The sequence below is a fragment of the Coregonus lavaretus genome, assembly GCF_964263955.1.
Source record: "Coregonus lavaretus genome assembly, chromosome: 5".
Lineage (NCBI taxonomy): Eukaryota > Metazoa > Chordata > Actinopteri > Salmoniformes > Salmonidae > Coregonus > Coregonus lavaretus.
In genome coordinates this window covers 50,570,012-50,582,218 of record NC_139992.1, presented here as the reverse complement: position 1 = coordinate 50,582,218, position 12,207 = coordinate 50,570,012, and the positions used below count along the sequence as shown (strand labels likewise).

Genomic DNA, 12,207 nt, shown 5'->3' with positions numbered 1-12,207 from the left:
AAATCCCCCTGTTCACTATGATAAAAAAACAAAAAAAAAACACAAATGGGTTTTACACCGAATGCTTTATTTTAGCTGGAAATGATTAAATCATTATAATATATAAAATAAGCAATGACAAGGATTACATCCAACCCTATTGATGACCTATGAAGCCCAGCAAAACCCATGTGGATTGTGAGTAACATGACCACGCCCAAGTTTCCCCTACGATCAAATAGCATTCATGGCAAAGCTCTATTGAAGTGTTGATCAAGACATTTTTATAATGCTGTTACTTGTCAATTGTGTTTGAAAACATGTCAATACAGTCAGTGAACTATTAGATAAAGTAGTGAAAGAGTATAGTTTAAAGCATTACGTTTTAGAATGAAGGATTGTTATGAACTAATGTCCACAATTGTCAAGCAGGAGGCTTTTCCAGAAAAAGATATCAATGAGTTAGCAAGTGAACTTGTCAGATGCCGAATAGTTTTCAGATGCAGAGGAGAGGCTAAGGTGTGCACACCATGGTGACGGCAGACTTGGAGACGACCCAAAGATGTTCCAGGTCGTAGGTCACATGCTTCATCCGCAAGAACATTGGGACTTTGCGCCATCCAGTGCCCTCTGGTTTACTGGCTGTGATGCCGTCTCTGTGTTGAAGAAGGTGGGGTTCACATGTTTAAAGCTCATCCATTCAAAAAGAAAAAAAAGAACAATTGTTGAACTTTATTAATTGTATATAGCCATTGATTGTTGAAGAATATAACTTATAAATGACTCATGAGCTTAATACAACTGCATCAGAAGAAAACATGTAATATTTTACTAAATTGGTTGTAAACAATGCTATTGTTTTACAAAACATGTTTAAATGAAAAATTATTTTGTTCTCATCGGTCTGTCCTTACATCTATTGATCCATCTATGAACTTGAGTGGTTACATTTCTCCTGTCCCATCCCTCATCTGTTTACTAAAACAAGTGGCCATTTAGTTAAAAAAAAAATCCAAACTGGAGCTTTAAAGGAGAGCGAACTTCTACATATTTTACCATACACTGTCTTCACATTCCTTCATAAGTCTATTATACAAGTTTAGATTTGATTATTATTACAAGTCATTTTTAAGTTAATAATGTTGAGGGAGAAAAGGGTGGAACTATACATATAGCTCAGTAGCAACCTTACCTAGTAAAAACGTCACCCGAAGAGTTGACCCCAAAGACACTACCATCAGTTGCCACCTCAATCATGGAAAGCTTGCCATCAATGTGACTCCACCCCTTGTTTTGGCAGTCTTGATTCAGCTGGAAACAAACAAGGTTTTAGGACAATTTCTACAGTTATAATACTACAGTTGTAAAATAACAGACTCTCCACACTCTACTACAGCTCTCACACTCTTTCCCAGATCTTACAATCATTAAGAAGATATCATCATTCTTGTTGACTGCCCAGCACCCAAAGGGTCCACAACTGTAGTACTTCACAGCTCCTGGCAATCTTGTCCATGAAGTGGGTGAGCCTGGACCCTTGTAGCCAACTGTGGCACTACTTGTCAGACAGAATGGAGTATCGTCTATGTTGACCCCCACCATAAACTGGTTACCTCCAGCATCCAACTGCTTCAGAAGGCCTGAAGACCGACGGACAAGCAAACAATGAATCGTGTTTCAACACCGTGATGGTATCAGGAAAGATAAGTAGGCAGTGGTGTAAAGTACTTAAGTAGTTTTTTGGGGGTTACTATACTATTTAGGAAAACTTTTACCTTTACTTCACTACATTCCTAAAGAAAATAATGTACTTTTTTCCCCCCATACATTTTCCCTGACACGCAAAAGTACTTGTTACATTTTGTCAGGAAAATGGTCCAATTCACACGCTTATCAAGAGAACATCCCTGGTCATCCCTACTGCCTCTGATCTGGCGGACTCACTCAACACAAATGCTTCCTTTGTAAATTATGTCTGAGTGTTGGAGTGTGCCCCTGGCTATCAGTCAATTTAAAAAAAACTAGAAAATTGTGCCGTCTGGTTTGCTTAATATAAGGAATTTGAAATGGTTTATACTTTTACTTTTGATACTTAAGTACATTTAAAACCAAATACTTTTAGACTTTTGCTCAAGTAGTATTTTACTGGGTGACTTCCACTTTTACTTGAGTCATTTTCTATTAAGGTATCTTTAAATTTTACTCAAGTATGACAATTGAGTACTTTTTCCACCACTGAAAGTAGGTGTCCTCTGGATAAATATTGAGCAATGCCCTCTACTTACCTGCAGCTTGCACCCAGTTACCGGCCACATACTTGTAGATCGAGTCTTCCTTGTTGACACCCCAGATCCCTGCTGGTCCTACAGTGATATGCTTCAGGGAACCAGGCAGGCGGATCCATTTATCACCTACCAGGTAGTAGGGGATTTGACTTGTGTCCGTTGCAACCACTTGTCCCAGTCCTGCATCGATCTGCATCAGATTATTGATGTTTACTACCACCTGACAGTCCCATGCTATGGAGACAAAGTCATATGAGTATTTGTATTCATTATGGGTTCCCATTAGTTCCTGCCAAGGCAGCAGCTACTCTTCCTGGGGTCCAGCAAAATTAAGGCAGTGATACAATTTAATTAACATTACATTAACAGATTTCACAACACACTGTGCCCTCAGGCCCCTACTCCACCACTACCACATATCTAAAGTACAAAAATCCATGTGTATAGTGCGTATGTTATCGTGTGTATGCATGTGTCTGCGTCTATGTTTGTGTTGCGTCACAGTCCATAAGGTATTTTCTTATCTGTTTTTTAAATCTAATTTTACTACTTGCATCAGTTACTTGATGTGGAATAGAGTTCCATGTAGTCATGGCTCTATGTAGTACTGTGCACCTCCCATAGTCTGTTCCGGACATGGGGACTGTGATGAGACCTCTGGTGGCATGTCTTGTGGGGTATGCATGGGTGACCGAGCTGTGCGCCAGTAGTTCAAACAGACAGCTCGGTGCACAACATGTCAACACCTCTCATAAACACAAGTAGTGATGAAGTCAATCTCTCCTCCACTTTGAGCCAGGAGAGATCGACATGCTATTAATATTAGCCCTCTGTGTACATCCAAGGGCCAGCCGTGCTGCCCTGTTCTGAGCCAATTGCAATTTTCCTAAGTCCTTTTTTGTGGCACCTGACCACATGACTGAACAGTAGTCCAGGTGTGACAAAACTAGGGCCTGTAGGACCTGCCTTGTTGATAGTGCTGTTAAGAAGGTAGAGCAGCGCTTTATTATGGACATACTTCTCCCCATCTTGGCTACTGTTGTATCAATATATTTTGACCATGACAGTTTACAATCCAGTAGAATACACCAAGGAAAAGGAGGATGAAATTATGGAGCAAACTTGATCAATTCCAAGTTGAACAAACATGCTTCAGATGATGGTAACTTACCATGACTCAGGGCCAGGAGACAGAGGACCAGTAGGACGGCTGCAGTTGCTCTCATGATGTCTCTGTAGATCTACAGTATATGTTTGGTTGTACACCAGACTTCAACTGTCCCCTTGCAGGACTTTGTGCTTTTATAGCCCTGCACACAGCTTTGAAAGCAATGATGGCTTCCTGTTCCACCTGTTCAATGACGAGTTGATGGGAGGCTGGACCCGGACCTGCTTTCGAACCAATAGGCACAGGGGAAAAATCTACCCTGGCAACAATATGTTACAAGTAGCTCCACTGCTCTAACAAATAACAATCACCCACAATGACAAGGGGGCAGAGGGAACACTTATACACAGACTAATTAGGGGATAGGAACCAGGTGTGTGTGATTGACAAGACAAGACAATTGTGATGATGATTGGGGCGGCAGTGGTTAGTAAGCCGGTGAGGACAAACGCCGAAGCCTGCCCGAACAAGGAGGGGAGGCAGCCTCGGCCGAAGTCGTGACAATCACAGCATGTTTTTGGACACAGCATGTTTTTGGAAATTCCATTTATATTCCTAAAAAATAAGTCAAAAATTATGCTGTCGCTGCTTCCTGTTATCAAAAACTTTGGATAAATAGCCCAATGTCAAAACACAGTTTTGAACTGTCCAAATCAATAATCATTGAAAACCTAAAATGTACCATCTCTGTGCAACAATAGTAATCAGATTACTTGTATTTTTTTTTACTAACACGTTATGAACTGCATATGAGCCAAAAACGTTGTAGTTTTGATCACTCATATCGATTGGGGGGGAAATCAGGTTGTATGCGGAAACTGGAAAGATTTTAACATCACTGGTTAGAAGACAGCGTGTCGGATGGAGATTCAGGCAGGCTGCCGAAACGGGGAAGGAAACAAAATCTGTTTGTTTTTTATTTAACTTCAACGAATTACGACCCTACGTAGGACATCATCAGTGACCAGGGTTGGTTGTTGTTTGAGTGATAGCACACTGGGAAATATGTTAATGAGACATGTATTTTAAGCCAACAGAGAATTCTGAAGTTGTGGGTGTCAGCAAACTATACTCTGTTGTGTAATCAACTCAGCTATTTGTGTTGCAAAGGCACATTTCAATATTTAAGTTCACACAGCACTGTTAAAAAAACGTTTTAAAACATTGTTGATCGGGCTATGATCATGATGTAATATCAGAGATGATGAGCTATGACAAGGATTGCGTTCACTGAAAAATAACAAAACCAATGTGCATTGTGAGCAACATGACCAGGCTATTTTACATATTAGTGTAGGTTAACAGTGAGGATAAATCGATATTACGACATGCCTTGCTCATATCGACATTGGTGCCCATTATTAATTATTATGAAAGTGTGCACTGCATGGTGAAGCCAGACCTGGAGACAACCCAAAGTTTTTACACAATGATCAAATAGCCTCTAGGAGGCGCTATCGTTGACATGGTGTGAATCAAGGAATGAGAATATTAACATAGATAAAGTGCTGAAAGAAAGCATTACCATGAAAGGACTAAATACAGAAATACATTTTAGAATAAAATAGTCTCACAAATAAAACGTCTGGTCACTGTAACAACATGTGAGCTCTTTGTCTCAATTTCTCAGTGGCAAATGGCTGTGAGACTCAAAAGATAAACTTGACTTTGTAAAATATGATCTTAGATCAGCGTTAAAACTAGCATTACATCCCCTCAGACAGTTGTACAGGAGAGGGTAATGTGGTCCTCTGCAGCTCAGCTGGTAAAGCACGGCGCTTGTAACGCTAAGGTTTGTTTGTTCGATCCCCGGGACCACCCATACACAAAAATGTATGCACGTGTGACTGTAAGTCGCTTTGGATAAAAGCGTCTGCTAAATGGCATATTATTATTATAATGTTTTATCATTTGTTGTTTCTGTTTGTTGGTTTTTTGCTTTTCAAGCACTTTGAGATTCTATTTTGTCATGAAAGCGCCAAATAAGCTCAATAAATTATTATTCATTACTATTATTAAGATTCATGTGAGCACTGCATGGTGAAGCCAGACCTTTAGACGACCCAAAGACAGCCCAGGCCATAGGTCACGTGCTTCATACACATGCACATTTGGAATTTACATTAAAGTCTGAAAGGCACTTGGCCATCGGGGAAGTCAGGAGTATTTTTTTGCTTACGCGAAGATTTGATCACATCATTAAGATAACCATTCTGAGGTGTACCAGGAGATTCTTGAACAGAACGTCAGGCCAACAGCCAAGGAGCTAAAGCTGGGCCGAAAATGGGTCTTCCAACAAGACAACGACCCAAAGCATTCAAGCAAATCTACCAAAGAATGGCTCAGGAGAAAGAAGATCTGTGTTTGGGATTGGCCAAGTCAAAGTCCTGACCTAAATCCAATCGAGATGCTGTGTCAGGACCTGAATCTGGCAGTTCATGCCAGACACACCTCAAACCTCAGATGTCAAAGACTGATTACTGGCTATAGGAGACGTTTAGTCCAAGTTATCACTGCCACAAGCTATTAACTGAAGGGGTTCACATATTGTTGCAGACATCAAATCTGAGTTTCTCTTAAATAAACCACTTGTTAAATAAACAATGAAAATATATCCTTTTTTTGTTTCTGTCATTTACCTGGAATGTATTTAATATGAATTGGGGTTTAGATAAGGATTTTATGTTTATTTTGTAGCAAAATAATGACCAGCCCTGTAGGGTTCACACACTTTCAAGCAGCACTGTATGTCCCAAGGGGAGCCAGCGTACTTACAGGGGTCAAAGGTGAGCTTGGTCAACGTTCTGTTGTCAGCCAGCCCAACCAGGTTAATGATGTTCATGGTGACAAATAACATACAATTTGAAAACAAAAAGAATTAAAAAGCATGTGGGAAACCCCTGCTGAGTTAAGAGGCTACTCTCAATCAGCGTCTCAAATTGTCAATCCCCCCCCCCCCCCCCATCTCTTCTTCTATGGTATAATGGCGTTGGCAATGATTAGATGTGCATTATGCCACCTACTGTGCGGGTGGATAATAAGGGCCCAAAAAGGAAAACAGTTGGGTAAAAATAAATTAAATATCATACAATCTATCAAAACAGAAATTAACAAAAAAAAGTAAACTTGCTTTTCTATTAAAAAAACTATTTCTAATCAGGTCCCAACACAGGCTCAAAAGCCTGCTGTGAGGGCAGGACATTTCCTAGTGAAAATAGTCCTTGTAGTGATTCTGCCGTGAAGTCTTGGAGCCCCAAGAACGTATTGGCTGCAGATATATCCAGCTTCTTGGACTTCTTAGACACTTGTGCTGTACAATTAATCACTGTGGCTATACATTATTGTATCCAGATCAATCGATTGACTTAAAACACTAGCAACTGGTTGCAATGCATCCACCGCCATATCTTCATCACTGTTGCCTCTTCGACTCTCTTCACCGCCTCAACATAGGAGATCCGCTGCTCAGTCTTGATCCTTGACACCTCGACCTCCTTCACCCTAATAGGGCACTCAAGGAAATCCAGAGTATGATCCCCACCACATTTTCCATTCACAGTTTCTTCAATATCATACTTGTCCCGTCTGCAAACATTTGACACGTGACCATATCTTTTACAATTGCCACACTGTAATGGTTTGGACACAAATGCGCTCACCTCATACAGCCAAGCTTCACATTCAGGTTGAGTCTCCTCAAACGACAATAATATCGACAGGCTTTTCTCCTTCCTTCCATTTACCATACGGTTCAGGTGACATGCACTGAACACTTCTGGGATTTACTGACTAAAGGTCCTCATCATCTATATCCAATGAGACTCCAGCTATAACTCCTTTGGCAGGCACCCTGCTCCGAAGATCAGTACATTACTTCTAACGTGAACAATTTTGCAAGATCCAGTGCATGCTTCTGTTCAACACAATTAACCAAAACAAGGCCGCTTCTAGTCACATTGAATCCACCTTTCCCACTGCTTTCCTCACAGTCCTCGATATAACAAATGGATTTCCCAAATGAACCTCCTTGTCTAAAAACCGCAGTCCAATAAGAAATGCATTATGGGACCGGTGCTTGTCTTCTACAACTTACTCATTTTGTTCCATTCTTTGATTTCACTATTTTCCGTTCGTTATCACACACACTTCACTTGCCGCACTTTCAGATTCAAGCAGTCGCAATATCCTCCTCCAGCTTCCTTAGACTCCCCATCCAGCACTCTCACCTGTGAGCATTTAACCCTGTCGGCACTCAAAGCACCTGGCCTGGTTACTGCTGCTACCTAGAGGTGTGATATGAATAGTGGAAATGGACTGTTTAACTGTGGCCCAGCCACATCTACCTCTATTCCTAACAGTGGGACTTCCTATGGCAGCATTTCCCAAACTCAGTCCTTGGGACCCCAAGGGGTGCACGATTCGTTCCCCCCCCCCCCCCCCCCCCACAGCTGATTCAAATAACCAACTCATCAAGCTTGGATATTTGAATCAGCTATGTAGTGCTAGGGCAAAAACCATAATCACAAAACAGATCTACCCAGCGAAGCTTGATCTTTGCAGAGCAAGCTGAAATCCCCCTGTTCACTATGATAAAAAAACACAAATGGGTTTTACACCGAATGCTTTATTTTAGCTGGAAATGATTAAATCATTATAATATATAAAATAAGCAATGACAAGGATTACATCCAACCCTATTGATGACCTATGAAGCCCAGCAAAACCCATGTGGATTGTGAGTAACATGACCACGCCCAAGTTTCCCCTACGATCAAATAGCATTCATGGCAAAGCTCTATTGAAGTGTTGATCAAGACATTTTTATAATGCTGTTACTTGTCAATTGTGTTTGAAAACATGTCAATACAGTCAGTGAACTATTAGATAAAGTAGTGAAAGAGTATAGTTTAAAGCATTACGTTTTAGAATGAAGGATTGTTATGAACTAATGTCCACAATTGTCAAGCAGGAGGCTTTTCCAGAAAAAGATATCAATGAGTTAGCAAGTGAACTTGTCAGATGCCGAATAGTTTTCAGATGCAGAGGAGAGGCTAAGGTGTGCACACCATGGTGACGGCAGACTTGGAGACGACCCAAAGATGTTCCAGGTCGTAGGTCACATGCTTCATCCGCAAGAACATTGGGACTTTGCGCCATCCAGTGCCCTCTGGTTTACTGGCTGTGATGCCGTCTCTGTGTTGAAGAAGGTGGGGTTCACATGTTTAAAGCTCATCCATTCAAAAAGAAAAAAAAGAACAATTGTTGAACTTTATTAATTGTATATAGCCATTGATTGTTGAAGAATATAACTTATAAATGACTCATGAGCTTAATACAACTGCATCAGAAGAAAAAATGTAATATTTTACTAAATTGGTTGTAAACAATGCTATTGTTTTACAAAACATGTTTAAATGACAAATTATTTTGTTCTCATCTGTCTGTCCTTACATCTATTGATCCATCTATGAACTTGAGTGGTTACATTTCTCCTGTCCCATCCCTCATCTGTTTACTAAAACAAGTGGCCATTTAGTTTAAAAAAATCCAAACTGGAGCTTTAAAGGAGAGCGAACTTCTACATATTTTACCATACACTGTCTTCACATTCCTTCATAAGTCTATTATACAAGTTTAGATTTGATTATTATTACAAGTCATTTTTAAGTTAATAATGTTGAGGGAGAAAAGGGTGGAACTATACATATAGCTCAGTAGCAACCTTACCTAGTAAAAACGTCACCCGAAGAGTTGACCCCAAAGACACTACCATCAGTTGCCACCTCAATCATGGAAAGCTTGCCGTCAATGTGACTCCACCCCTTGTTTTGGCAGTCTTGATTCAGCTGGAAACAAACAAGGTTTTAGGACAATTTCTACAGTTATAATACTACAGTTGTAAAATAACAGACTCTCCACACTCTACTACAGCTCTCACACTCTTTCCCAGATCTTACAATCATTAAGAAGATATCATCATTCTTGTTGACTGCCCAGCACCCAAAGGGTCCACAACTGTAGTACTTCACAGCTCCTGGCAATCTTGTCCATGAAGTGGGTGAGCCTGGACCCTTGTAGCCAACTGTGGCACTACTTGTCAGACAGAATGGAGTATCGTCTATGTTGACCCCCACCATAAACTGGTTACCTCCAGCATCCAACTGCTTCAGAAGGCCTGAAGACCGACGGACAAGCAAACAATGAATCGTGTTTCAACACCGTGATGGTATCAGGAAAGATAAGTAGGCAGTGGTGTAAAGTACTTAAGTAGTTTTTTGGGGGTTACTATACTATTTAGGAAAACTTTTACCTTTACTTCACTACATTCCTAAAGAAAATAATGTACTTTTTTCCCCCCATACATTTTCCCTGACACGCAAAAGTACTTGTTACATTTTGTCAGGAAAATGGTCCAATTCACACGCTTATCAAGAGAACATCCCTGGTCATCCCTACTGCCTCTGATCTGGCGGACTCACTCAACACAAATGCTTCCTTTGTAAATTATGTCTGAGTGTTGGAGTGTGCCCCTGGCTATCAGTCAATTTAAAAAAAAAACTAGAAAATTGTGCCGTCTGGTTTGCTTAATATAAGGAATTTGAAATGGTTTACACTTTTGATACTTAAGTACATTTAAAACCAAACACTTTTAGACTTTTGCTCAAGTAGTATTTTACTGGGTGACTTCCACTTTTACTTGAGTCATTTTCTATTAAGGCATCTTTAAATTTTACTCAAGTATGACAATTGAGTACTTTTTCCACCACTGAAAGTAGGTGTCCTCTGGATAAATATTGAGCAATGCCCTCTACTTACCTGCAGCTTGCACCCAGTTACCGGCCACATACTTGTAGATCGAGTCTTCCTTGTTGACACCCCAGATCCCTGCTGGTCCTACAGTGATATGCTTCAGGGAACCAGGCAGGCGGATCCATTCATCACCTACCAGGTAGTAGGGGATTTGACTTGTGTCCGTTGCAACCACTTGTCCCAGTCCTGCATCGATCTGCATCAGATTATTGATGTTTACTACCACCTGACAGTCCCATGCTATGGAGACAAAGTCATATGAGTATTTGTATTCATTATGGGTTCCCATTAGTTCCTGCCAAGGCAGCAGCTACTCTTCCTGGGGTCCAGCAAAATTAAGGCAGTGATACAATTTAAAAAACATTACATTAACAGATTTCACAACACACTGTGCCCTCAGGCCCCTACTCCACCACTACCACATATCTAAAGTACAAAAATCCATGTGTATAGTGCGTATGTTATCGTGTGTATGCATGTGTCTGCGTCTATGTTTGTGTTGCGTCACAGTCCATAAGGTGTTTTCTTATCTGTTTTTTAAATCTAATTTTACTACTTGCATCAGTTACTTGATGTGGAATAGAGTTCCATGTAGTCATGGCTCTATGTAGTACTGTGCACCTCCCATAGTCTGTTCCGGACTTGGGGACTGTGATGAGACCTCTGGTGGCATGTCTTGTGGGGTATGCATGGGTGACCGAGCTGTGCGCCAGTAGTTCAAACAGACAGCTCGGTGCACAACATGTCAACACCTCTCATAAACACAAGTAGTGATGAAGTCAATCTCTCTTCCACTTTGAGCCAGGAGAGATCGACATGCTATTAATATTAGCCCTCTGTGTACATCCAAGGGCCAGCCGTGCTGCCCTGTTCTGAGCCAATTGCAATTTTCCTAAGTCCTTTTTTGTGGCACCTGACCACATGACTGAACAGTAGTCCAGGTGTGACAAAACTAGGGCCTGTAGGACCTGCCTTGTTGATAGTGCTGTTAAGAAGGTAGAGCAGCGCTTTATTATGGACATACTTCTCCCCATCTTGGCTACTGTTGTATCAATATATTTTGACCATGACAGTTTACATTCCAGTAGAATACACCAAGGAAAAGGAGGATGAAATTATGGAGCAAACTTGATCAATTCCAAGTTGAACAAACATGCTTCAGATGATGGTAACTTACCATGACTCAGGGCCAGGAGACAGAGGACCAGTAGGACGGCTGCAGTGGCTCTCATGATGTCTCTGTAGATCTACAGTATATGTTTGGTTGTACACCAGACTTCAACTGTCCCCTTGCAGGACTTTGTGCTTTTATAGCCCTGCACACAGCTTTGAAAGCAATGATGGCTTCCTGTTCCACCTGTTCAATGACGAGTTGATGGGAGGCTGGACCCGGACCTGCTTTCGAACCAATAGGCACAGGGGAAAAATCTACCCTGGCAACAATATGTTACAAGTAGCTCCACCGCGCTACACTGCTCTCACAAATAACAATCACCCACAAGGACAAGGGGGCAGAGGGAACACTTATACACAGACTAATTAGGGGATAGGAACCAGGTGTGTGTGATTGACAAGACAAGACAATTGTGATGATGATTGGGGCGGCAGTGGTTAGTAAGCCTGTGAGGACGAACGCCGAAGCCTGCCCGAACAAGGAGGGGAGGCAGCCTCGGCCGAAGTCGTGACAATCACAGCATGTTTTTGGACACATCATGTTTTTGGAAATTCCATTTATATTCCTAAAAAACAAGTCAAAAATTATGCTGTCGCTGCTTCCTGTTATCAAAAACTTTGGATAAATAGCCCAATGTCAAAACACTGTCCAAATCAATAATCATTGAAAACCTAAAATGTACCATCTCTGTGCAACAATAGTAATCAGATTACTTGTATTTTTTTTACTAACACGTTATGAACTGCATATGAGCCAAAAACGCTGTAGTTTTGATCACTCATATCGATTGG

At 41.0% G+C, this 12,207-nt stretch overlaps 2 protein-coding genes across 2 annotated transcripts; both read right to left on the bottom strand.

Moving 5' to 3' along the window:
* Positions 1–493: 493 nt before the first annotated feature.
* On the bottom strand, positions 494–6,274 carry LOC311129306 (fish-egg lectin-like; the record flags this gene model as incomplete). The annotated part of the gene is made up of 5 exons (XM_084161586.1): positions 494–635; positions 1,172–1,290; positions 1,402–1,619; positions 2,265–2,498; positions 6,208–6,274. 5 exons carry the CDS (start codon positions 6,272–6,274, stop codon positions 494–496), a joined length of 780 nt encoding a protein of 259 aa, XP_084017712.1.
* A 2,209-nt stretch (positions 6,275–8,483) lies between these two features.
* LOC311129305 (fish-egg lectin-like) lies at positions 8,484–11,474 on the bottom strand (the record flags this gene model as incomplete). Its single annotated transcript, XM_084161585.1, has 5 exons — positions 8,484–8,625; positions 9,160–9,278; positions 9,390–9,607; positions 10,249–10,482; positions 11,420–11,474. 5 exons carry the CDS (start codon positions 11,472–11,474, stop codon positions 8,484–8,486), a joined length of 768 nt encoding a protein of 255 aa, XP_084017711.1.
* Positions 11,475–12,207: the final 733 nt, after the last annotated feature.